General features: G+C 37.9%; 1 protein-coding gene across 4 annotated transcripts; it reads left to right on the top strand.

Moving 5' to 3' along the window:
• Positions 1 to 27,905, top strand: trak2 (trafficking protein, kinesin binding 2). 4 transcript variants are annotated; one of them, XM_067458913.1, is made up of 17 exons: positions 1 to 139; positions 5,828 to 6,019; positions 7,257 to 7,406; positions 14,172 to 14,228; positions 16,202 to 16,278; positions 16,391 to 16,507; positions 16,646 to 16,855; positions 16,930 to 17,008; positions 18,143 to 18,273; positions 18,983 to 19,057; positions 19,735 to 19,872; positions 20,367 to 20,446; positions 20,547 to 20,726; positions 20,803 to 21,101; positions 23,399 to 23,878; positions 23,961 to 24,060; positions 24,794 to 27,905. In XM_067458913.1, exons 2-17 carry the CDS (start codon positions 5,968 to 5,970, stop codon positions 25,566 to 25,568), a joined length of 3,000 nt encoding a protein of 999 aa, XP_067315014.1. In that variant the 5' UTR covers positions 1 to 139; positions 5,828 to 5,967; the 3' UTR covers positions 25,569 to 27,905. The 4 variants fall into 4 exon arrangements, with proteins under 4 accessions (XP_067315014.1, XP_067315015.1, XP_067315017.1 ...); XM_067458914.1 differs by lacking the exon at positions 14,172 to 14,228; XM_067458916.1 differs by lacking the exons at positions 1 to 139; positions 5,828 to 6,019; positions 7,257 to 7,406 and adding an exon at positions 10,128 to 10,225.

Here is a 27,905-nt window from a genome sequence, read left to right as displayed (position 1 = left end):
CGCCAGATTTTTGCCCTAAACTCTTCCCCAAAAATGCCCCTCCCTCCTCGCTCTGTTCGCTATTGTCTCAAACGCTCGAAGTGACAGGAGCCACATGCATCAATAACGCTCGGATTAACGGATTTTAAGTGAATTAAAGGTAAGAGAGAGATGTGTTCTGCTGTTTCATAGCTCATGTACAGACATATGGCTGTGTGTAGAATGAGTGGATGAGTTTAACGGGTCACGGATGTGCTGCTGCTGAGGGAGGCTCGTTTCGCTGTTCCTATGGCCATTGGGATGCAGATCAGTCGACTAGTTAAAACGCATGTATTTTGTGTATATTTTTAAATAGTGTTCAATAGATGTGTAACGTTATGTGTTTTCTGTAAAAATTCTGCCCGTTTTAAAGATCTGGATAATCTATGTGACATCTGCAGGGATTATGAAATCTGTTGCATCAGATCAAATCTTTTTTCCCTATCACTGCATCAGTTATAGAGTCTACTGTATGTGATGCGCAGTGATAGAGAAAAACATTTTATATTATCGACCATCTCGGTGCTGTGTTTGCTCATATTTTTGTTCAGTTTTCATACGTGATTTTATTTATTTTCATCACATTCATTCTAATCACATTCATCATGCACAGAGACCATTAATAATAATCAATCGTCATCATCTGATGAGTTTATGAATTTTAGTTTTATGAACACGACCTGACCTGTTGACTTTCAATCAGCAGAACTTCATAAAAGAGGGCATATACGATTATATTTTATTCATGCATTTAAGAGTATGCATATTTATACATAGAAATTCAAAACTTTTTAAAATACAAAAAAAAGTGTTGTATAAGTGTGTATGTTTTTTATATATATATATATATATATATATATATATATATATATATAAATACATACATATATACACACACACACACACACACACATTTTTTACATTCATATTTTGAGATGCAGAAATTTTCTTTTTAAACAAATTAAGATAAATATATTTTAGGTGAGCCCTCTGGATCTTCTCATGTGTTTTTTCCTTGTTTTAGTTTGTAACCGTTAGATGATTGCAGAAAAGGGTAACTGTGGATCAGAGGGAAGATTGATGTTGCTAATGGAGGCTTTATTGACAGTTGTCCTTGGCCGAGAATATAGGGGACGACGTGTAATCTCTTATTTCAGGTGTCATTTAGATGGAGCATGTTGGAAGTCATGCTGGTATAATTTCAGCAGCAGCTGTCATGAGTTCTGCATTAACGTCTGGATCAGACTCAGTGCTGAGGAACATTACTTTTGGGATGCGTCTGTAAGTTGTGTTTGTTGAGGTTGTTAACACTGTGACTGAAAGACTTTTTGAAATCGGTTTCCTGTAATGGCCTGGTCTGAGATTGTGGGCATGAGGCTTGATATTAAAAGCTTTGCACTTCCCAAAAAAACAATAACTTGCTTCCTGAAGAGACAAAAAAAGGAAGAACGTAAATATCGTTGTCAGGAATTATTTTACATACAGGCCTTTCATAGCTGCTTATCTTCTGACGAGAGAATAAAGCAAGGGTTTCAGGTTCAGTAAATACTGGAGTTTTATGGGAAATGAGAGGGATGGTACAATACTGAGGATTAAGTGCTTAGGATCTTGTTGGATCAGTTGTAAAAGAAAGCAGAGGAAATGGTCTGTACAGAATTGAAGCTAGAGTTTAACTTGAAATGTACTAGCCTAGTAATTATCATTACAAGGAATTTATGTTCAATCGCTCCCATTAATATACATAATGCGTTACACAATTTACATTTCTAGTTTCGCTTTCACTTTCCGTTGGACAGGTGTGTTTTGATCTGTACACAAAAACACACATTGCACTGCCTCTCGAGTTTAACAAACACATGCACATTTTTACAAAACATTGTTAAATAAATGCTTTTATTTTGAACTTTATTAAAGGATCCTGAAAAATGTAATCACCATTGACAATAATCATAAATGTTTCTTGATCAGCAAATCATCATATTAGAATGATTTCTGAAGGATCATGTGACACTGAAGACTTGAGTAATGATGCTGAAAATTCAGCTTTAATCACAGGAATAAATTACATTTTAAAATGTGTTACAATAGAAAGTAGTTATTTTGAATTGTAATAATATTTGACATTAAACATTATTTTGAACCATTACATGGTAAGTCTTCTTTTAAAAACCATTAATACAGATTCATACTGAATGAAATCTCGATGAACCCGATTTTACACAGTCATGAAGGCTTATCGTTTTTTTTTAGTATTGCAGTTTAAAAACATAGTTTGAAGCGTAGTAAGCAGCGAAAGCCATTTCATTTCCCTAAATGTGTGTGCTGTCAGAGATGGTTTCTCAGTGCTGTGCACATGAAGCCGCTGAATGTTTATTTAACTGTTTAATTTAAGCCCAATTAGTGGGCAACAAGCACTCACTACAGTTCTCGAACGGAGTGTTTGTTCCCCACTAACTGAACGGTTAAATACACATGTGTAAAAGTGACCATGTCTTTGCAAGTAAACACAGTAATTTATGTCTTAAAGGGACAGTTCACCCACAAATGTAAATTAGCCCATGATTTACTCACCCTCAAGTCATTCTAAGTGTATATGACATTCTTCTTTTTAGATTAATAATATCAGTTATATTTAAAAAAAAAAGTCCTGGCTAATCCAAGCTTTATAATGGCAGTTAATTGTTGACTCGTTTAAGTCCATTAAAGTGCATCTTTCCATCACATAGATGTTATTTTATAGTTATTTTAGTCTATACAGTTTTAAATATGGGTATTTTTCTTACACAAATGAGCCACTTCACTTTAGAAGGCCTTTATTAACCCCTGGAGGCATGTGATTTTCACTCAGATCATCCATCCATCCATCATGAACGTGCTCCACAGGGCTCAGGGGGTTAATAAAGGCCTTCTGAAGCAAAGTGATGGGGTTTGGTAAGAAAAATATCCATATTTAAAACTTTAAGTAAAATATCTTGGCTAGCTTCGCCAGTCCGCCTTCTGTATTCAACTTGCGCAGAAACTGTAACTCCTCACGCAGTTCAAAACACTTGTGTTAAAGCTGCAGACCGTAATTTTTTGCACTCTAGTGGTTAATAAACAGAACTGCATGCATCTTATGGAAGAACATTGCAGCCGGAGCTACTTCTCTCTGTTTATGTCTATGGCGAGTCACGCAGGGACTGTGCTCCTCCGCAGCGGTACCTACCAGTCTGGCCTGAAATGTCCCAATGTAAACACTTATTATAAGTGTACCATAATGATTCAGGGTAAGACAAAAACACGATTTGGAAAATGGATTCATGTTGTACATTCTCATTATATAATTTTTGTAAATCTTGAACACAAAAAAAGTTACGGACAGCAGCTTTAAGTGCCGACGCCATCTTTGCGTGAATCTTGTACATAATTTGAATATGGAAGACTGGCGGATAACGTGTTAAATATGCCCCTTTCGCTGTCATTATAAAGCTTTAAATCGTCAGGATATTTATTAATATAACTCTGATTGTGTTTATCAGAAAGAAGAAAAACATATACACCTAGGATGGCTTGAGGGTGAGTAAAAAAATTCATTTTAAAGTGAATTAATCTTTTAAAGGTGCACTATGTAGTATTTTTGCAGTAAAATATCCAAAAACCACTAGGCCGGTGTTACATATTTTGTTCAGTTGAGTACCTACAATATCCCAAATGTTTCCAAATATTTGTAAATTGTGAGAAAATTGCTATTTTAACTAAGGACTGGGACGTTTCAGCATATATAGTGTTTGAGGAAGTCGCCTGTCAATCGCGTCATATCTGTGTTACCCTCGGTTTTATTCTGCAGAAACGCTTTTCTCTTAGCAGTGTGAACAAGTGTCACAGCAGCACTGAGCGAACACACAGAGTAACGTCATAACATCATTTTAAACACACTTAAATGTATCTAATATGATAAACTGAGCTGTTTTCCCTTTTAATCATGACCGGAAAAAGCGGAAGTCATAATAAAAGTCCCGGTGTTCGCGAGGCGTGTGTTTATATAACAATCGCTCCAGCGGCCGTGCTCAGCTCCTCAACACTCGGTCCTGCTCTGCTTTACACTACAGTAATAACCGCATCCATTGCAGTTAATAACCGCATCCATTAACGTGATTTCTGCCCGAGTCCTATTTTCCACCGGCTGTGAGGTGAAGACCACATGTCCAAAGATGCTGCACTCACACTTGCCGTCATCAAACTATGCCTTTGTTTAGAATAGGCGCCCTCCAGTGGACGGAAAGTTGCATAGTGCACCTTTAATGCTAATCAACCAACACAAAAGAGAAAATCTCTCACTGCTCTTGATGAATCACTTTTGTAACTTTAAAAAGCATTGGCGTTTAGCTTTTTAAAAAATACATATTTCATTTACATAATGAAGACTATGCAGTGGTTATGCATTTTATTACTTTATAAATGCTTGTCTTCAGTAAGCTTGAGGTTTTTAGTTTTTTTTGTGATATGAAAATGGTGACAAGAATTGAGATTTCAATGGAATCAAAAATTATAACGTAACCTTATTTAAAGCAAACTATATTGTGATATAAAATATAATTTATCGTGAAATTAAATTCCTCATCTCGTAATAACTAAGATTTTGGTCAAATTACTATTACGCAAGTTGTAAGGCTCTGCTAAATGATTAAAAGTGAATGTAATATGCTTCTGTTATCTTTATTTGTTTGGTTGCCTTGTGATTATAGAGTCTTGGCTCTCAACTTTCACCCATTATAGAACCAACCCTTGTTTCCCAAATGAATACCGTGCTGTAAACATCGTCATGTACACTTCTATGGGATTTTCTCTCTCCAGACCTCAAGACAGGAAGTTCATGTGTGCTCCTTTAAATCACGCTGGAGCCTTTCATTTTCTGAACAACAGGAAGTGCCCCTCACTCCCCCCTCTGAGACGGCTGCTACGTGGCCTGTCCTGAAAACAACAGTCAAGCTTTAGAGACAGTCACCCAGAAAAGTATTTGGATCAGAAAATACTAATTCATCCAGTCTGTACTCATAACTATTTTATGTTACACGATAATAATAATTAGTAGTAGTTGTAAAAGTATTCATTATGCATTCAATTTATATTAATAACTAACAATAATAATAGTAAATACATTAATAATAGCAATGTACAGTTAATTACAAAAAATGTAATCAGATTTTATTAAAGCATTTTTGTTGCTGTTATTTATAATGCATAGTGTTTATTTTATTGAAAATATTATAATTTGGTTACTGGCTAACTTTGTTGTAATAAAACTAATTCAATTGGTTCTGGATATCATGTATACTGCCATATAAATATTAATTAAAAAATCAGAATCATGCTATTGTTAGCACTAGTAACTGTTTTGTTGGATTCTATATTAAAGAATGTTTGTAAGGGTCAACTGAAGCCTTTCACATACTGTATCTCCAAATTGCATAATGGTTAAAATGTTAACTCTCTCTCTCTCTCTCTCTCTCTCTCTCTCTCTCTCTCTCTCTCTCTCTCTCTCTCTCTCTCTCTCTCTCTCTCTCTCTCTCTCTCTCTCTCTCTCTCTCTCTCTCTCTCTCTCTCTCTCTCTCTCTCTCTCTCTCTCTCTCTCTCTCTCTCTCTCTCTCTCTCTCTCTTCTTTCTCTCGGAGAGATAATCTGCCAAACAGCTGGAGGAGAAACGCTCAGCCATATCTAAAATGTCAGCAAGGAGTGATTCTATATAGACGTTTCTCTGCAGGCCTCTGAAAACACATGTATGTGCATATGATTGATTATTAAATACCATGGTATTATTTTCTGTCTTTCAGGTGTAGGCTGGAGTCTGCGCATCTCCATGGTGTCTTGATGCAAAACAGGATGTGACATCAGCAGCCTTCACGTCTTCTGCTCGTGCAGTTTGGGCATGAGTGAGAAGCCCTGCCCTCATTCACCCAGCTGACCTATCAGAATGTTCGAGGTGAAGCCCATGAGCGTTGAGAAGGACACAGCTGCGGGAACAGGTGTGTGTGTGTGTGTGTGTGTGTGTGTGTGTGTGTGTGTGTGTGTGTGTGTGTGTGTGTGTGTGTGTGTGTGTGAGACGCAGAAAGAGAAAACCACATCAGGCTTTCTCCTGCAGTGACTTACTACAGTAAACTGCTCCACTGAACCACATAGTCACCCAACCGGAAATATGTTACAGTCAGAGCAACTCCAGGGTGAATCTGACATTTGCAATGTTAAATAACTTATTAAATTTAAACAATGGAACCTTAAAGGGCTCTTGCCTTGATCTAGTACCATTAAAACACCTACAGTACGTACCAAATGCCCCGCACACATTTGGCGTTCAGACGCTTAAAGTCAGCATTAAACAGAAACAGTGGCTTTTCTTCCCTATCGTGATGTGTATCCGAGTGAAACAGCTTTTTACATGAGGAAAAATATAGGGCGGATTAGTTGTGGATTGCTATTGTTTGTCCCGCCCTCGAGCCAGTAAATACGTCATCAGAGAAGAGAAGTTGATAAATTTAACGGCACATGAATTAAAAGGAAAAAACTATGTGTACAGATAAATCATTTATAATAAATACTGCAATATTCCATAAAAAATAAGAAGTCAATTTGATTTCATGACTACTTTAACCTGTCTACACAACATTATACAAGACACAACCGTCGAACCCACACTGGAAAAAAAACAGTGCTGGATTTACATGATTTAATTGTGTACATCGGTCCCACATGAATCAGTTAAACTAAACAAACATCATTTGTTCATGTAACTTCAACATCTTTGAATGAATACATTTTAAATGACACAATTAAGTAGTTTCTGACATAATTCAGGCATTCAATTTCATCTCTGAGGCATCTAGGGATAGGTCAGAATGATTCATTTGTCATGGCTCAGTAAAACATGATGCAGACTAATTATACCATGCTTCCTCATCGCAGGCTAATTGATTAGTCGTTTAGTAAATCCATTGACTGACTAATTCAGAAAATGTGTTGTTTTGTACATAATTTATTACACCACAAAGTTGCAGAAGTTATAAACAATCTATGGATGGAGTTTTGAGTTCTGTAAGTTATTATATTTTATCTCAACTGATCAAGGAAATTATGATTTCTCATATGACCAAGTGTACCCTGAATGAAATGAAAAGCAAATGGCGTGCTTAGATTCATTATGTGCAAACTTGTCTCTTTTGACCTGTGAAATTCATTGAAGCTCAGTTATTTCTGTTTGTCCTGTAGATGAGGGCCGTAAGGTGTGTGACGGGGGTGTCAGCGGGGACTCGCTGTATCTTTACGAGGGTCAGGATTGGGTCATCTCCCCCTCCTGCTCTCCAGAGGAACCCAGCGCCATTTCACCCATGCTGGCCGAGGAAACTTTCCGCTACATGAGTAAGCCACTCTGAGTGTGTGTTTGTTGCCAAACACGTGTGCATGACTGTTTGGTTGATTTCTGTCGGGATTGCCACTGTTGGGGAAGCTAAACGCCAGTGCTCTTCTGGCACTTTTGACCAAAACATTTTGGTTTAGAATTTTTGGTAAAACTTTACAATAAGGTTTAATTTGACTAACATGAAGTGACCATGAGCAGTACATTTGTTACTGTATTTGTTCATCTTTGTTAACGTTAGTTAATAAAAATGCAGCTGTTCAAAATAACAGCTGGACAGCTGTTAACAAATACAACTTTTGATTTGAATGATGTATTGTTAAATTAACATTAATAGAGATTTAATAAATGCTGTTATTAGTTCATGTTAACTAATGAAACCTTATTGTAAAGTGTTAAAGAATTGTTTTAACTTCATTTGAATGGTACGAAGGTTTTGTCACTTGTTATGTGAAAATAACAAAATTAATGGACATGATTTCGAAAAGGTTTGATGGTCCTGAAAAAAATAGTCACACTTGTATGTCTCGTGGTCAAATATGAGCGCATTGGAAATTAATGTTGGGTACTGCACCCAAACAAAATCTTACTGAAAGCTAAGTAAACAAAAACAAATCTATAATCTATATAGAATCTATAACTTTTAAGTTTGCTTCAGCAATAATCTGCCAAGTGTCTTCTTTAAAAATATTCTAAAATTAAGTCTGTGATCCAAAGCATTCAAGATTTATGTTTAAGTTGGAAATGTAATTTTGGTCTATGCTCAAAAAGATAATAAATGGATTATAACTAGTGCATAAATATAATTTATTACCATAAAATCCCCTAAAAATACAAAATATTAAATAAAAAACATTATCAAACTAAAATATAGGACATTAATTTCATTAATGAAATAAAAAATTGACGTTTTTGACCGCCATGCAAGAAGCACCAGACTGTTAAAACTATAGCTTTGCGAAATACCTGCTAGTCATATCTTAAAGGAGGTGAACTACAGTCAGGCTGCTCTTTTGAAATGTAGTTAGCTGTACTGCAAGTTATATAATATCTACATCAATAATAATGATAATGATAATCAAGTTGGCAGGTTTCCCTTGGTCATGGAAAACCTAGAAATCTCAAGTAATTGTGAAAAATGTAAATCAGAAAAGTCATGGACATTTTAAAGATAAATATAAAAAATGATAACCTTTAAATTAAGTGTTTAACCCTTAAATGGGAAGGGAAAATGTTCTTTTTACTTTTTATATTTACTCATATTACTAATAGGCTTGGGCGGTATCCAAATTTTGATACCGTCAAACCTCCTCCCTATTTTACCTCGGTATACGGTATTACCGTGAATAATTAAAACATTATGATGTAAGGCTCAGACAGCGTCAACAAACTGTTGGCTTGGCTTATATATATATATATATATATATATATATATATATATATATATATATATATATATATATATATATATATATATATATATATATATATATATATATATTTTATTTTTTACATTTGAGCCCCTGAGAAACTCTCTGCATGTTTTATGCTTACCGTTATGAGACAATTGTCAGACAATTGACTTTTTTTTTTTGTGAGTCCCATGTCCACTTGATTTTTGTGGAGTTCATGCTTATTGCTTACATTGCCAGCTGTGTGACAAAAGGCTTCGGCAATATTACAGCATAGTCCGAGGGTGCGCTCGGTTTTTCATCCACACAGCAGTGAGTGGATGGTGGTTTCGGATATGCGCCCTTATAGGTAAGGTATTTCCATCTCTCGCGGTCATCTTTTTGTTGCACAATTTGCAAATTGCCTCGTCTGTATTTACCGTCAAAACCCAAAATACTTCCAAACTGCAGAAGTTGTGTTCTTTTTCGAGACCGAATAACTCAGTGCCCGACTCGCCGTCTTTTCCCCTCTCTCTCTCTCTCTCTCTCTTTCTCATCCACGCTGTCACAACAACGCATACACATATTTAGGCATTTAATAAATAAATAGTATTTAATATGTAAATAGTTTAATTAGTTCAACTTATTAAATATTTAATAATTAATTGTTGATCAGCAATACGTAAGTTGATCTGTTTTTTTTTGACGGTTTGACGGTATTGAAACTGATACCGTTGCTATTTTTAGATCCCGCGGTATACCATTTTACCGTATTACCGCCCAAGCCTAATTACTAACATCATTTCTTTTAATAATGCTTTTATTTTTTTAGGGTGGGTAAGGGTTAGGGTTTTTATTTGTGTACTGTACAGTTTGTATTGTACATAGGATGTATTGCCCATCTTAAAAAGAGTAAATAATTAATGTTGTCTCTTGTCTCCTGCTTAGATTTAAACCTTTTAAAAAGGTGCATTTACATGAGTTGCCAGAACAAACCGATTCATTAAAGTCAATCAAACCTTTCAACAATACATATCAGATAGAGGGAATTTTAGGATAATGTGTTTTTGAACCTCAGTTTGATCTGCTATAAATCTGTGTGACTATTCTACATTATTTTGAAAACAGATGAGCCACTGAAACATTGAGTTAATAGCATTGCTATGACTGCCCTACACGGGTGCTCATATGCTTGAGGGAGGGAGTGTGTGTGGGTGTGTGTGTGTGTGTGTGCCCATCCCTGGCAAGGGCACAGGAATTCAGTGGTCTGGTCTCTTAAGTGCAGCTGACAGCAGAGCCAGCCGGGCGTTGTGGGGCGGGAGGGAGAGGGGCAGATGGATGGATGGATGAATAGAGAGAGGAGAGAGGAGCAGTCATGCCTGTGCTAAACATACAAAACGAGGAGCTCTATGATCAATGTGCCGCAGAAGGTGAGACAATACCAAGATTCGTACATGCACTCATGATGAAGAAGTGTGTGTGTGTGAGTGTGGTGTTTTATTTATAAGTATTTGTGCTGCTTACTGACACTGCAGGACTTCTGACAGTTCAAGGTCATCTATAAAGGACAGGGCATGTGGGGTGAACTCGCGTGTGTGTTTCTGCACGCGTATGAATGCTGTATGTGTTGTGTCCATCTGTTTGTGTGGCTGCATGCAGGCATTATTAAATGCTTCCTTAGACTTCATTGTGCCAGTTTTGCTGAGGGCGTGTGCTGGCTCAATTGTGCAGTGTGTACAGGAAGTGAGAGCTCTCATATCTCTGCGTCTCTGAGATCAGCCACTTGTGCTGATGTCATCTGTGAGAGCTTGTGTTGTGCTGAGGTCATCTTTAAGATGAGAGACATGACATGTGATGTGCTTGGTGTGTTTCCTGCAGGATTATCACTGATTTAAATGGAGTTTAATGTTTGCAACATTTACCTGATTTCACAGACGGGGCTTAAGATAGTCCCAGCTGTTTTAACTGAAAGCAATCTTAAAATATGTCAGTGCAATTGTTTTATCTCAAGATGCACACCAGTAATTTTAGTTTTTTTTTTTGTCTAGGACACATTTATAAAAGCTTCTTAAATGACCTAATTGAACCAAGGTTTAATCCTGGCTTAATCTAAGCCCTGTTTGTGAAGTTTTTTTGCACATAGCTTGCAGAGTAAAATGAATTGTGTTTAAATTATGCATTGTTTGGAGGACAATACTGGGCAGGATGTGGAATAACAATTTTGTATAAAAATGGGTTAAAATGTATGTTTGTTTATTTATTTTGTATGTATTAATTCATCTGATTAATCAAATATGTTTTAAGTCAATTCTTTCAAATCAGCTTTAAATAAAATCACGATGTTAATAATTTAGTTGCATTTGGCAGATTAGAGCAATAAAGTAGTTTACATTTATGTGAGGATATTAAAACTCAAGCCGTTGATAGAGATTTGCTTAATAGCAACACTTTACGTGATTATATGTGTGTGTGTGTGTGTGTGTGTGTGTGTGTGTGTGTGTGTGTGTGTGTGTGTGTGTGTGTGTGTGTGTGTGTGTGTGTGTGTGTGTGTGTGTGTGTGTGTGTGTGTGTATATACAGTTGACCTAATAGTATTTAGTATAATCTATAATATAAGATTTAAATATATAGTTTACATATTGCAAAGATATAAATAATCACAAAGCCAAAACCAATATTTAATAAATATAATTTATAACAGTTGTCATTTACAGCCCTGCATGGCTGAAATAGTCTGTTTTTACTGTTTTTATGCAAAAAAAAATGTTATTGATATTTTTAATTTGCATTAAAAAGGCCTATTTCATCAACATTTCTCTTGCTTGTTTGTTTTTTTTTTTTACTGAACATTATACAGTGCTTGTTCTTTCGATGAACGATGTGTGTAATGCCAAATAAACATCTGTTTGATGATGAGAGCACTCCTGTGACAACTTAAAATTCTGCCTAATGTAGGAAACTCATTAAGTTTTTAAAATATCTAATGTGACTGTATCTTTAACTACAGAAACATCAGAAATATGTCTAATTTCCATTATGCTGCAGCCGCACCAGGCCAGCTGCCTCAGACTGGACCTTAGGGCAGAGCTGGCGATCATCTAACCTCACAACAACTATAAACTCCACCCTAACAAATGGCTAACCCCATCCTACCCTAAAACTATAATCTCCACTCTAACGTCCAGTCTGAGACAGCTGTCCTGAAACAGCCATGACGTGTGTGGCTCTGCAGTAAGACACTATTGAAAAATAAGTGTACGTGCTAGAGCTCTAATGAGCAAGTGTGTGGGGGTATGTAGGGTAGCTCTGAAAAAAGGGGCACACAGCCAGAGACCTGCTGAGACTTTTTGCCCTGGTTTCTTCCAGTTGGATGGTGATGTGATACTAAGAATAACATGAGAGGGGGCAGATGGAGGCTATTCCAGGTTTATAAGTGGAGGGCTGAACATGAGAGTGCATGAACAGCAGCACAATGTCATATTTATAGAGGGAGAGACATAACTGAAGATCCCAGTACACCATTTACTAGGGTCTTCATGAAATTGTAACATTTATTTCATAACCATCATAGTGTTTGTGTAGTAAGAAGATTGCACAACTATAGATAGCTCCTCATTACCATGGTTTAATACATGTAAGACTATATAAACATTATTGCTTTATTGGAGTTGCATATTTTAAAAAAAAACTTGATTACTCACTCACTTCATAGACTATTTTGAATGAATTAACTAGCAATTTATAGGAGATCAGTTAATTTAGTATGTGCATATATAATTAAAGGAAGTGTATGTACGATTGTGGCCAAAACTGGTACTGCAGGTGTATCCCCTCTCCCCCTCCCCTTGACTCGAGGTTGTCAGATAGGCTGCAGGATCCAGCAGGAACGTTTGTAGCTGTAGCTGTGGTAACTAGAGCAGATCTGGCAACCCGGATGCTGAAACACTGCTGACTTCGTGATTGGTCGATAGGTGGAGGGCGGAGCTTCAGGCCAAAACATCAACATCAGTTGAGGGCTACAACAACAACTTTTAAATGACAATATCCTGGCCGGACTACTGTTGTCAGTGTTATAAGTATTTGAAATGAACATGATTTCTTAATGTCTAGTGACATATCAGGGCCATTTTATGATTAATTGAAATACATTTCTTACATACAGTTCCTTTAAAACTTATCTAATTGAAGTCAAACCTATATAAGCTTTCTATATAAGTTATAAGCATTCTTTAGTATTATTTATATACTATTGTGATATTTATTCATTTTGAATCTTTTGAAAATTTATTAATTTTAATTCTAGAGTGTTTTAATAAGTGTATGTGGTTTTGTCATTGTATTTAGGTTTTATATTTATATTTTTGTTTAGCTTTACTTTTATTTAAATTTTTTCAAAAATTTTAGCACACATAACTGGGTTTTTCTTCTGATCTTTTATTTTATTTCAGATACCGAAAGTTATTTTAAATAGTTTTAATAATTTTGTTGTTATCAATAACAACACGTGTAAAAGGATGAGGGCTCACTCAAGATATTCCAGGTCAAATATCCGCGTTGCAGTGTTATCGTGTTGTTCTCTATCGATTGGCTGATGCACAAATCCCGAAGCTCTCAATTTATCTCAGATATGTGGCAAACAGTTTTGCACAGTCCGCTGTAATAGTGAAAGTGAACTGATCATCTGATGTTTTACCGGAGATCAAAGGTCTCCTTGTGTCTGCGATTACTAATGTGTCACTTATATATGGACGTCTCAACTAGATTGAGCGGATCCGATCATCTCTGGCTGGACTGCTGAGTCATGAGGGTTTATGAGGCTTGTGCTTTCTGTGGTTATATGGAGGTTCAGTTGTTGTGTGTGTGTGTGTGTGTTTAGTTCAGGATAGAGGTATGTGTGGATGTCAGTGCCGTGATTGCTAGGATGCTTCAGTTGAGTGACGAGCTCCCAGTTCACCATCTCACCCCAGGTAAGGATGTGTGTGTGTGTTACTGGTGCTCAATCCTCAGTTAAAAAGGCTTATAAATCTGTATTTTGTACATGTATCTGTGATGAGCTGGTTTAGAAGTAGGGGTTCGGAAAAAACATAGAAAATATATAACATCAATGGAACTCTTTTCCAATGTCCTCACTAATAGTGTGTGTGTGTGTGTGTGTGTGTGTGTGTGTGTGTGTGTGTGTGTGTGTGTGTATAAACCTAACGAGAATGCTCACAGGACAGTGACTGTTGTCAGGTGCTTCATTATTCTCTCTCTCTCTCTCTCTCTCTCTCTCTCTCTCTCTCTCTCTCTCTCTCTCTCTCTCTCTCTCTCTCTCTCTCTCTCTCCTGTCTTCACCCTTTCTCTCCCTCTCGTTCTCTTTCTCTCATTCCTTTTGCAGCATTTCTAGCTGTTGGTTCCTCTTATCCTCATAATGGCTCTAACAGCCTCTCTAAAGGTAACACACGGTCTGTCTGATGCTTTATCTGTCTATATTCCACTCATCTGTCATCTATTCTTACAGAATGCCTGTCCTTCTTAGTTTTTGCTTTTATTTTTGAGCTAGTATTTAAACCTCGGACAACCAGCATGTGTAGTCTGGTGTGTTAACTGTACCGCAGTGTCCTCTGAAACTTGCATTAAAGGGGTCACATCAAAACTCCCTCTCCCTTCCACCTGGAACATTTATTGAAACTAAGCTGAACTATGAGCACATTGACATAAAAACACCTATTTGGTATTCATAAATTGGTATATATTACTCGTTTAATATGTGAAGAGGTTAGCCAATAATAGATATTTAACATATCTCATTTACATGAAGCCTTAAAGGGTTAGTTCACCCAAAAATGAAATTGATGTCATAAATGACTCACCCTAATGTCGTTCCACACCCGTAACCCGTTCATCTTCAGAACACAGTTTAAGTTGAATATTAGAAGCATCGAAAACTATGACTTTATTCAGCATTGTCTTAATGTCTTCTCTTCCATGTTTGATTTCAATCAATTTAATAAAAATAAAATCTTGTGAATCAGCTTATTGATTCATAATTCGGCGCGTGTCAAACTGCTTAAATCACGTGACATTGGCGATCCGAATCATGAATCAATATGCTGATTCATAACCGTTTGACTATGTTTTTATTCCCTTTCTGGACATAGTGTACATACACTTACATATGCTCTCGGACTAAATATAAATATCTTGAATTGTGTTCTGAAGATGAACGGAGCTCTTACGGGTGTGAAACGACATTAGGGTGAGTCATTAATGACATCAATTTCATTTTTGGGTAAACTAAACCTTTAAAGGTACAGTAGTCTAATCATGCCGCAGCAAGTAATTCATCTATCAACGCTGAATGTGAAATGAGCAATTTTGAGAAAATCAATACCAGATGGTCGACAAAATGTCTGTTGTTGCTTCTTTTTGGGACAACCAAAATTCATTGCTTATCGATCTGTTTTGTTGCAGCTGGTTAAGTTCTCGCACAAATGGGAAATTAAAATGAAACCCTGATAAATAACATTTGGTGCAACCTTGACAAGAATTATTAGTTAGTTTTTAAGGAAAAAATAGAACGACTAGAAAATATGACCCCTTTAAAGTTGTAGTGTTTATAGGCAGTAGAGTGCAGTACAGATATTTAGATTTTGATCCATGTACACTACTGTTCAAAGGTTTGAGAATTGATCAAGAATTGATCTGCTCACCAAGGCTGCATTTGTGATCGAAAAAACAGTAAAATAGGTATTATTGTGAAATATTGTTAGAATTCAAAATAACTGCTTTCCATTTTCATATATTTTAAACTATAATTTATTCATGTGATCAAATCAGAATTTTCAGCATCATTACGTCTTCAGTGTTACATGATCCTTCAGAAATCATTCTGATATGCTGATTTTTCTGCTCAAGAAACATTTCTTGTTGTTATTATTAATGTTGAAACAGTTAGTGCTGCTTCATATTTTTGTGGAAACCATGATACATTTTTTTTTAATGAAAATAAGGAGGAAAATAAATCTTTGAATAGAAAGTTCAAAAGAACAGCATTTATTTGAAATATAAATATTTTAGAACAATATAAATATCTTTACTGTCACTTTTGATCAACTCAATGCATCCTTGCTGAATAAAAATAGTAATTTCTCGTACATAATAGTGCGTAGTGCATGCAGTTTAATAGTGAACATGAATACGTGTTTTTGGGTTTGTGCATGATGTCACTGCAGTGTGTGCGTGTAGTGCATGTGTAGAGCTTACCATATGGCGTGTGGGTGTTTCGACACCTTCCTATTTTGGTTTGTCTTGCAGAGAGAAAAAACCCAACAGAACCCAAAAAAAACTAAATATATAGGATTTCTTTTATTTTATTAATTCTTATTTTGTTTGTCTGACTCTTTGCCTGTCTCTCTCTCACTGTAGTCCTCAGCGCTGAGCGGGTGGAGCAGATGACCAAGACCTACAATGACATTGACGTGGTCACACACCTCCTGGGTGAAGTGAGTAAATTGATCGGTCAGCAAACGGTAATAAAGTGCTTTTTCCAGTTAGTTTTTTTATCGTAATGACTCTTGATTGGCTGTTTGTTTGCGTTATGATGTCATCCCGCAGAGGGATCGTGATCTGGAATTGGCTGCACGGATTGGTCAGTCTCTCCTGCAGAGGAACCATGTGTTGCAGGAGCGAAACGAATCTCTGGAGGAGCAGCTAGCACAGGCTGTAGACCAGGTACAACACGCTTTGACATGAACAAGTAGGATTTTTAATCATTACAATGTAACTAAATCATTCAAATGGAACCCAGAAAAATAAAAAGTAAAAAAAGTGCCCTACAGCAGCTTTAAAAGCACAAACTCTCTCTTTCAGGTCCATCAGCTTCAGCATGAGTTGGCAAAGAAGGATGAACTCCTCCGGATGGTTGCGAGCGCCAGCGAGGAGAGTGAGACTGACTCAAGCTGCTCCACGCCGCTACGTCACCCCGCACCCACAGGGGCCGCTCTCGCCCTCAGCCAGCTGGAGGTCCTACAGTCCAAACTACAGGACCTGGAGGAGGAGAACCTCTCGCTGAGATCAGAGGTGTGTCACGGGCTCTGCCTGATATTTCAGTAGCAGAATGGCTTTACGAAAGAGTGACCTTTGATGTTTTACAGGCCTGTCACCTGAAGAAAGAGACCATCACTTATGAGGAGAAAGAGCAGCAGCTGGTGAACGACTGCGTTAAAGAGCTACGTGAGTACTTTTAAGCTCCAAATTAAGTTAAACCAGTCTGTAAACTGTCTACATGAGCATCTGCCTTCTAAAGCAGCATCATAAACCAAATTAAACCTCATTATCGGACTTAAAATTTGTCTGCCATTTGGATGAAACTTCTTGTGTTGAGTTCTACGATTCCCAGAAAAATTAATTTGACTGCTGTTGATTTTGGCCAATGTGCAGTTTTGCAGTCTGCATTTTAAAGAACACTTTAACACTCTCTGTGGATAAGGCTAAATATTTAGTCGCTCTCAAGAGCTCAGTGATTTCAAGCATGGTTCCGTGATAGGTTGCCACCTGTGCAATAAGTCTATTCGTGAAATTTCCTCACTACTAAATATTCTACGGTCAACTATGTAAAGCACACTGCCACTGGACTCTAGAGCAATGGAGACGTGTTCTCTGGAGTTAAAAATCACGTTTCTTGACTGCATTGTGCCAAGTGTAAAGTTTGGTGGAGGGGGGGGGGGGGATTATGGTGTGGGGTTGTTTTTCAGGGGTTGGGCTTGGCACCTTAGTTCCAGTGAAAGAAACTCTTAATGCTTCGGCACACCAAGACATTTTGAATAATTTCATGCTCCCAACTTTGTGGAACAGTTTAGGAATGGCCCCTTCCTATTCAAACATTACTGCGCACCAGTGCACAAAGCAAGGTCCATAAAGACATGGATGGGCGAGTTTGATGAGCGAGTCAGGAACTGCACAGAGTCCTAACCTCAACCTGATAGAGCACCTTAGGGGATGAATTAGAAAGGAGACTGAGAGCCTTCTCGTCCAGCATCAGCGCCTGACCTCACAAATGCGCTTCTAGAAGAATGGTCAAAAATTCCCATAAACACACTCCTAAATGTCATTTAGAGCAATGTCATTAAAGTTCATGTACATGATAAGGCAGGTGTCCCAAAACCTTTGGTAATATAGTGTATGTAATGCACATATAAACGATTATGTGAATCATATTGCAGCATTTGGCGTTTATATAAACAGAACTTTTAGAATCTAAAATCAGATTGGATTCATTTGGATTGACAAAAAAATAGTGCATGGAAACATCCTTTTGAATGTGATGTTAGTTTTTTGAGTTGTTTATTCAGTGTGTTTGTTTAACAGGCGAGTCAAACAGTCAGATGGTGTCTCTGACAGACGAGCTCTCCCAGAAGAACGAGGACTTAATGAGACATCAGGAGGAGATCGCCCAACTCCTCACACAGATCGTAGAGCTCCAGCACAGAGTCAAAGAGGTCAGGGCACATGCCACATCTACAGTTACACTTCTGCTCTAAAGTTTGGGGTCAGCAAGAATGCATAAATTGATCAAAGTGACAGACATTTATATTTGAAAAAAGATTCACATTTAAAATAAATACGGTTCTTTTAAACTTTGTTTTTATTAAAAATAAATTTTGAGTATGATAAAAATGTATCACGGTTTCCACAGAAATATGAAGCAGCACAACTGTTTTCAACATTGATACTAATAATAAGAGCAGCAAATCAGCATATTAGAATGATTTATGAAGGATCATGTGACATTGACATTCAGCATTGCATCACAGGAATAAATTATATTTGACAATATAATCAAACAGAAAACAGTTGCTTTAAATGACTTTTTTTTTGTACTGTATTTTTGATCAAATAAATGTAGCCTTGGTGAGCTTCAGACTTCTTTCAAAAATACACAAATTGGTACCACTTTATTTTACAGTGTCCTTGTTACATGTTACATGTAGGTACTATATAATTATACAATTAAATACAGAGTAATAATAATGAACTACATTAGGGTTTGGTTGAGGATTACTTGCATGTTATTATGCATAATAATAATGCACTGTAACACGGACACCTTCAAATAAAGTGTAACCAAAAAATCTTATTGACCCTAAACTTTTGAACGATAGTGTACAGTATGTTGATTTATAATTGTGTATGTCTTTGTTTTCTCAGTTGGCACTAGAGAAAGAAGAGCTAAGAATTCACCTTCAAGCCTCAAAGGAAGCACAACGGCAACTCACGGCTGAGGTAAAGCTACACACACACACACACACTGATGTAACGAACCATAAACTCTAACAGCTCTGCATCGGCAAATCTGGATTAAGACTGATCACTCCGCTTAAAAAGTCGGTTTTACTTAAATGCAAGGTTAAGGGCCTTGTTTTGATTAATCCGCTTAAATTAAGGACTTAACATTTAAAAAATCAGTTTTTAAAGTTTTACAGCAAAGCAGCTTAGTCACTGTTACTTAGCAATAAACTCATTCATGCATGCGGTGTGTCAGTCTTATCATTGCACTTCAGATGAACTTATGAAATATGACCGTAGAGGCTGGAGTGTTATACTGCGTTACATGACCGTGTTAGTTAATAAACAATGCTGTGATCATATATCAGATGTATAAGAGCATAATAATGCAAGTACATCTAAGAGCATTTTAAAATTTTGAATATTCATACATTGGAATTACAATGTCAAGACTGGCTAAAACTTTGGTTACATTCTTATGTAAATCAACAATAAGCATGTAAGCACAATGGGCGATGTCGAGGTCCTCAAAAACGATCAGTCATGTCTATGTATCATACAATATAGTCATTTGCATGACAGGCCTACTCTGCTGGTATGAGGCACCAGCTGCCTTTCGGAGAATAAACGTGTGTGTGTGTGTGTGCGTGTGTGTGTGTGTGTGTGTGTGTTAGCTGAAGGAGCTGTCAGACAGAAATGCAGAGTGTATGGGAATGTTACATGAGTCTCAGGAGGAGATTAAGGAGCTGCGCAGTAAGAACACGCCATCTGCAGGCCTGCGCAGACACCTGTCTTATGGGCTCTATCCCATGGTGAGAAACAGATGTCTTGCTCCACACCTCCATCTCTCACATCTGTTCTTATAAGACACTTATTCAGTAACCTGCACATGATATGCATTATAATACCCATTGCAATATATTTGATATATATATATATATACACACACACATTTTTTTTATTTACTTTGTTTTTATTATTTTGTTTAATTTAGTTTTTGTTTTGTCTTTTTCATTTTATTTATTTATTTATATATTGTTTTAATTTCTCCTTTTTTTGCTTTTTTTATTTTTGAATTATTTCAATTAGTTCTTAATTGTATTTAATTATATTTCTTTTAGTTTTTTTGTTTTGCTTTTTATTTTTATTTAATTTAGTGTGCTTTTCAATGTATTTTATTACATTTTTATTTTATTTATTCATTTTATTTTGTATATTTTGTCTCTGTCTCTTTGGATCAATATGTATCCTTTCTTATATAATCCTAGCAATATAAGCAATATTATCCTTGCTTTTTTTCGGTCAGGATTCTTTGGCAGCTGAGATTGAAGGTACTATGAGAAAAGAGTTGAGTGTAGAAGAAGAAATCACCTTTCAGGACCAGAGGTGACACTCACTATTCTCCCTTACACACATCATCTGTTTCCACAGCCATTTGGTCATTCGGCAGTACTGACCTTTGACCCCATCTGCTCTGTCTTTGAAGGTCAACCCATAAGCGCGTGTTCCAGACGGTACGGTCTGTGAATCGGGCCGTGATGAGAGCGGCTGCCGCAGTGCCTCCGATCCCTGGCTCCGCCCGCAGCGGTGTGGTCATGACGCCAGTGCCCTATCTATCACACACACCCAACACAGAGGAAGGAGCTGAAGCTGTAGACATCACCAAGTAAGTGTGACTGGAGAATTTATTTATACCCACAATGCGTTTGTGTGTTTCTGACACACATCTGTGTGCGCTGCAGAGAGAACTCCCGTCTAGGCCAACCCGGCTCTCCCGGGGGAGGCGACCTTACATCAGCCCTAAATCGTCTCTCCCTGCGGAGGCAGAACTTCATGTGTGAGCGACAGTTCTTCCAGGCAGAGAGAGACCGGAAGCTGCAGGAGTTGGTGGCTGCGGATTCAAACGAGGGCGGGAGCGGCTGCAGTTCACCAATGGGAAGCACCATCTCTTCTTTCACCAACCTATCAGAATTCTCCTTTTCCTCCAGCTGTTTCAAGACATTTCTCCCTGAAAAACTGCAGATTGTTAAACCAATGGAAGGTGAGGATAGAATAGTGAGCCCAAAAAACATCCAAGTTTTTCTGAAATCAACATGCACTTTTTAGTTGATTGTGAATAAGGGATTAAACAATCAGTTAAAGGTGTACTTTGCAAAACATTTTCAGTTAAATATCCAAAAACCATAGGCCAGTGTTATATGTTTTGTTCAGTTGAGTACTTATTCCAAATTTACATTTACATTTAATCATTTAGCAAACGCGTTTATCCAAAGCGACTTACAAAAAAGACAAACAAACAAGGCCAACAACCTGTAAGAGCTGTAAGAAGAAGTCTCAGTTAATTAAGCACAGTACACAAACAATTTTCTTTTCCAAATGTTTCCAGCTATTTGTAAATCGTAAAATCGTTATTTATTTTTTTGATATTTTAACCAAGGAACTGGGACGTTGGAGGGAGACGCCTGTCAATTGCGTCATATCTGCGTTTCTCTCAGTTTTGCAGAAACGCTTTTCTCTTAGCAGTGTGAACAAGTGTCACAGCAGCCGCTGAGCGAACGCACAGAGTAACGTCATAACATCATAACATCATTTTAAACACACTTAAATGTATCTAATATACATACACAAATCATAATAAAAGTCCCGCTGCTCGCGAGCCGTGTGTTGCTCAACAATTGCTCCAGCGGCCGTGCTCGGCTCCTCAACTCTCGGGTCCTGCTCTTCATACTACAGTAATGTTAATAATCGCATCCATGAACATGATTTCTGCCCGAGTCCTATCCCAATTCTTTTCCACCAGCTGTGAGGTGAAGACCACTAGTCCCAAGATTCTGAGCTTAAACTTGGGGTCATCAAACTACACCTTTGCTTTGAATAGCCGCCCTCTAGCGCATGGAAAAGTTGCATAGTTATTGTTTTTGCATTTTATTGTTAGCATTTGGATACATTTCTCCTTTTAGGTTTCATTCGATTTTCTCTGGTCATGGCCATTTTACAAGGCTTTTTGCTGTCCATAACTGTCCATAACAATGCTGTCCATAACTTTTTTTGTGTTCAAGATTTACAAATATTATACAATGAAAATGTACAACATGAATCCATTTTCCAAACCGTGTTTTTGTCAATCATAATGGTACACTTATAATAAGTGTTTACATTGCGACTATATCAGGCCAGACTGGTAGGAACCGCTGCGGAGGAGCACAGTCCCTGCGTGACTCGCCATAGACATAAACAGAGAGAAGTGGCTCCGGCTGCAATGTTCTTCCGCAAGACACGTGCAATACTGTTTATTAAACGCTAGAGCGCAAAAAGTTATGGACTGCAGCTTTAAGTGAGAGATAATGTAAATCCAGCAGTTCTTAAAGCTTCACTGTGTGATATTTTCCTCCATCTAGCGATGTAAAGGTATATGACCATCCAGTGAATATTAGTTTCTGTTCCTCTCAATTCCGATTTCGTTTTAACTCCTACGATGGCCGATTTACTCCAAGATTTTAGAAAACCATGGCTTCCAGTTTGACCCTTTGTTTTACTGTCTATGGTTCGACCTCGTCCATGAGTGCTCCTTCAAGTGATGAGGTTACTTTAGAAAACTATTATAATTTGCAGTTATTTAATTTGTCAGTTAACATGTAGGTTATGACATCTATGTAAAATAAATAATAGTTTTATGTTTTTTTAGTTTTTTTTCACCATTTCATTGCTAACATCAGCTATCAGGTTTCCAGATGAATGCAAGCTAATCCTAAGAAAGTAACTTTTATCAATGGCATATTATAAACTTACGAGTACTTTATTACTTGAAAGAAGTAAATATACAGTAATGAGCACAGATATTTTTGAAAGAACTAAGTGTTTTAGCTAAGAATAATCAAAAAAGTTACACAGTGTAGCTTTAAATTAGATACAAAATATTGACTTAAATTAAAATATTTTACCGGTATTAGTTCTTTAAATGCAAAGCTTCTGCAATCTTTCCAGCAGCTGCGTTTTTATGAAATCAGAAAGCGAGTCCACGAGACCCGGATGACATAATTAAATAATTGTACACAAAATATTGATTTGAGTTTTAATATTTTATTAGCTCAAATGCAAAACGTCCATGAAGAAAAAAGGTTCCTAGCAAGCATATAGCACTGACTTCAGTCACACTGGTTAGCCTGTTGTTCTCGGGGAATAACATACCGCTGGAGAAATAAACATTTAACATAGATGAATAAAGTCCTCGTCAGTATTGATTATTGTCTGTTCATAATGCCAACTCTTAACGAATTGCACATAAGTAGAGTGTTCTTGTGTTTCTTGAATGTTTGTTTCTGTTGTCTTGATCTACAGGTTCTCTGACTCTTCATCATTGGCAGCAGCTGGCTAAACCCCACCTGGCCACTATTCTAGACCCCCATCCAGGTGTAGTTACCAAAGGCTTCCGCCCCCTCCCTCAGGACAGCGTTTATCACCTGAATGACCTTGAAGAAGATGAAGACCAGGCGAAACTATCATGGGAACATACGAGAAAAGAGGAGGAGCCACAGGCCACAAAAACAAAAGAGGAGGATGAGGAGGAGGAAGGAATCACATTTCACGTGCGTTCATCGTCCACTCCGGAAGAGAAGCCAGAAAGAAGGCGTGTCCAAAGCCCAGCTAATGTCCCGCCCCTTCCTGCTTCCCTCAGGAATTCCCCTGTGCCCATAGCAGCGGTTGTCTCCTTAGCAACTGCAGTTAACATGGCAGCGGCTCCTGCAGTTAGTTCTGGAATCTCAGGATCAGCAGTTCCCCAGTTTGACCTGAATGTCAGCTCTAAAGCGCCCTCTACAGGTAAACGGCTGTCAGTGCAACCACCGTTTTTTCAGTTACTGTATAATAATGCATGTTTGTTAATCACTTTTTGTTTGTTTAGCTATAAACCCTGGGAAATATCAAAGCTCCACTTTTTCCACGTACACCTTCACTACTTGCCGGATCCTGCATCCTAGTGACAGCACACAGGTTACACCCAGGTAAAACAACTACCAGCCCTGATAAATAAAGTAGTTCAAAGGTGGCAGAACAACTGCTATTTTTTTGCTGCCATTAGTAAAAATGTGCAGTTTAGTGAAGTCAGGAGTCTGTGTTCTAAATCGCCCCTATACCCTCCTTCACTATCCTCACATTACTCCACTAATATAGTCCACTTGACGGAGTGAATGAAAACGAGCGAGTGAATTCAGACACTGAGTGCTCCAGAAGGGCTGCCTCTTTTGCATAGTTTGTGCTTGCTGTATAATAATCCTTTGAAACTTAGCAAACTGGCAGCTGCGGTAGCAATAAAAAGATTTATCTGATTTAACTCTGTCATGGAAACTGGCATGTTTAAATCTTAATCAAACAATTTAATAATCGATTAAAAAGGAATTTATACCTGTACGATACTACACTTAAGCCATTTTGGACCAGCGGTTTGGAAAATGGATGGATGGATGATTCAGCTGCGGGCCTCATCCTCTGATCAGACGCAGGAACTCATTTGCCACAATCGTGCATTATGGGTATTCTCTAGCCATTGAGCGTACATCAGTTATACACTCGTTATTGCGGTGCATTATGGGATTAAAAGAGTGCACTCGATAATGTCCACTATGGGTTCGGAATGGGTATAAGGGGCGATTTCAGACACAGCCCAAGTTTAGTGAGCAGGCAGTGTTGTAAGACTGATTTAGATTGCTAACTTTGTTTTTTCTTTCTGTTCATCAGCTCTGCCTGTAGTCCTTCTGTCAGTGTCAACACCCCGAGTTCTCTCCGGACTGGTCCCAGTACTCCAGTCACACCATGCAGGTTGAGTCTGGGTGATTCTTTCCCGGTCCGCCGCCCTGCAGCGCCCCCTGGTGGACTCGCCAAGCTCCTGCTGGAGAAAGGCATCTCTGCTCAGGGTCCCGTTGCTGTGGCTGCACCGAAAAAGCCTCTTTCTCTACATCATCTTCCCAACACTCCTCCAAACTCCCCCTCCCACTCCCCATGCCCCTCCCCAGTGCCCTTCGACTCCCGATCCGCCTCTTCTGACAATTTCCTGGCATCCCGTCCCGCTGAGCTCTTCCTGCAAGACGTTTACGGGCTGAAACTCGGTCGTGCTCCCCGGCCGGATCTCCTCAGCCCTGGACAATCCCCTCAAGGCCAGTCAACCAAACCGGACTGCCATGGCGTCAAGCTCGTGGAGCATCTTCGCAAGCTAGGCTTGGATAAGAAAGTGCTCCAAGGGTTGGATGCCGATGGTGCCCATCCACAGGAATCTGCCACCTTCTTAGCAACAGGAGGCGGCAGCTTATTGGACGGGCTTAGGCGAAATCAAAGTCTACCCGTTATGGTTGGCCGCCGTAGCGCATCCGTCTCCAGTCCACCCTTTCCTGTCCCGCCCCCTCACCCTACTTCCTTGGCCCTTCCCACTCCACCATGGGGAAACCTAAACGAACCGCGCCGCACACGTAGACACGCCTCCCTTTCTCAGGCCCCTCCCCATCTGCATAATTCATAAGGATGTGGGAGTGGTCTCAACAGGATGCCATCGCCCATCTGTTCCCCTTCCTGCCACCCGTAAACAGACCAAAAGAAGCTAAAAGACATTTAACGGTTGTTTTTAAAGCACAAAAATGAAGGGAAAGTGTAAAATGAAGATTTTAAAGGCCTTATAGCTCTCAAGAGGAAATACAGACTTCTAATACTACGTTTTTTTTCCTTTTATTGTTCATCTTTGCCCCTTTATTCTTAATTGCTCTCATTAACATTTCATCGCACTTCTTTTCTGTCCATTAACTCGAGAGGCTGTGGAGTTGTGAGGTGGCGGATAGAGCAGGAAGAAATATGTACGTGTAGAAGGATGTTGAATGTTGGATGGAAGGAAGGAAGTGTAAAGGAATGCTGTAAAGTACTGGAAATATGAAGGTTTCTGTAGGTTTATTTAGAATTCTTTGTCACTTTGATTCATCCTAGTGAATCATATAAAAGAAATTGAGGTGATGAACACAAACAAGAATGGGATATGGAAGTGAAATGAACGGTTGCATCTCCACAGCCTCATTTTAGGAGTTTGTCTTGATTCATTCAGCAGTTCCTGAGAGATTCTGGCCAGTCTGTCCTGCGTTATAGATAGCTGAGGCCTCTTAGATATTTCATACAACATCTACCTGTATGTATTGTCTTTTTATTGTCTGTATTTTTGCATCATTACAGGTGTGGGTGGAATAATCATTCCGTCCTTCATCATTATAGTGGTTATGGACATAAGCGTCTCGTCTGCACTGAATGAATTGGTTATTGGGAAAGTTTGTCACATAAGAGCACATCTGGATTGCTCGGGACATATTTGAGTTTGTTACATATAAACTTACTCGGCTACATGTAACCTAAATGATGTATTATTTGAAATAATATTCAGGGATTGCGTTTTAAAAGGCATAGTTCACCCAAAAATGAAAATCCTGTCATCATTTACTGACCCTCGAGTGTCTTTCTTCTGCTGAACACAAAAGAAGATATTTTGAAGAATGTCGGTGACCAAATAGTTGACGAACCCCAAAAAAAACTAGCAAGTCAGTGGGATCAGACGACTATTTGTTAACCCATATTCTTCAAAATATCTTCTTGTGTGTTGAGCAGAAGAAAGAAATTTATACAGGTTTGGGAAAACTTGAGGCTTAGTAAATGATTAGAGAATGCGTCCATTTTTGGGTGAACTATCCCTTTAAAGGGAAAAAAGTGATCTGTTCATATGTACATTAGGAAGGCATCACTGCAGATTATACTCTTTAAGTTTGGCTTAAGATGAATATGCGACTAAAACATAAATTGTTCTCAAATTTTTATTCTTTTGATCACCGATTTCTGCTCCAGTTTCCCGTCTTTAATAGAGTAGGATACATTTTATCCTTATATTCTATTGTCATTATGTTTTGCATTTATATCTCTTAAATATAAAACATGTACATTTTATTCTTAGTGCATACGGAAACCTTTCTAAAGTAGCCCTAGAGCTGGACTTGACACCTTGCCCATGACCCCTGAATGAATGACAATTGTGCTTCCTTGTCATCCTCACTTTTCATTTTAAGCCATTAGAATTGTGTTTTAGTAAATAGGCATTACTTGTGTTATTTAACAATAAGGTAAAACTAGAATATGTTAATGCATTTATCCTGAGAGATAGCTAATATGATTTACTAACCCATTAGTTTAGGGATGAGATTAATATATTTCATGTTTTTGGTTGAGTTTGAGAAGGGACTCAAGATTCAAAGGCCTTTTGGGTTTAAACCAAAATTGTTTGTCTTTTTTGCCTGAATTGTCATTTTATAAGCTAAAACTTGTGTTTTTGTGTTTGTTGTAAACTGACCTTTTGTGCTTTGTAGTAAACCATGACAGCACAGGGAAACCATCAGTTTGCTTCAGAAACTGTTACAGGGGAGACATTTAGAGAGCTTTTTTCAGTTAACAAGAACAAACTAATCAAATCGTGATTCGCGTTTCGGATCACAACATTCAACAGATTAATACCAGCATGCTTTCTGCATACATCTCTAGCTTTATCTCTTATCCGAGCTGAAGTATATGGTACTAAACGCATGATTTGATTTAAGTATCAAAGTGTCCTTATTTTCATCCTGCTGTTGATGTCATCAAGCTCTGCTGCCATTCAGGTCAAAGGGTAATGCTTGAAGATGATGCCATAAGTTGTGACATCAAGCACTAAGTGATGTCTTTTGTGCTGTTGACCTAGTAACCACAGCCTTGGTGTGTTTTCCTGTGTTTAGCTGTCAGAACCCTGTATCAGCATCATTATGTTGGTTTTTTTGTAAAATAAAACAAACAAAATCAA

The sequence above is a fragment of the Pseudorasbora parva genome, chromosome 12 (genome assembly GCF_024679245.1).
Source record: "Pseudorasbora parva isolate DD20220531a chromosome 12, ASM2467924v1, whole genome shotgun sequence".
Classification (NCBI taxonomy): domain Eukaryota; kingdom Metazoa; phylum Chordata; class Actinopteri; order Cypriniformes; family Gobionidae; genus Pseudorasbora; species Pseudorasbora parva.
Note: the sequence above shows the minus strand (reverse complement) of the source record. Positions and strands in the feature narration are given on the sequence as shown.

Coding starts and splice junctions, on each gene's coding strand:
- trak2 (XM_067458913.1), top strand. CDS start 5,968: ATGTTCGAGGTGAAGCCCATGAGCGTTGAGAAGGACACAGCTGCGGGA. Junction 19,058..19,734: donor AACGGCAACTCACGGCTGAG/GTAAAGCTACAC, acceptor TGTGTGTGTTAG/CTGAAGGAGCTGTCAGACAG. Junction 23,879..23,960: donor CTCTAAAGCGCCCTCTACAG/GTAAACGGCTGT, acceptor TTGTTTGTTTAG/CTATAAACCCTGGGAAATAT.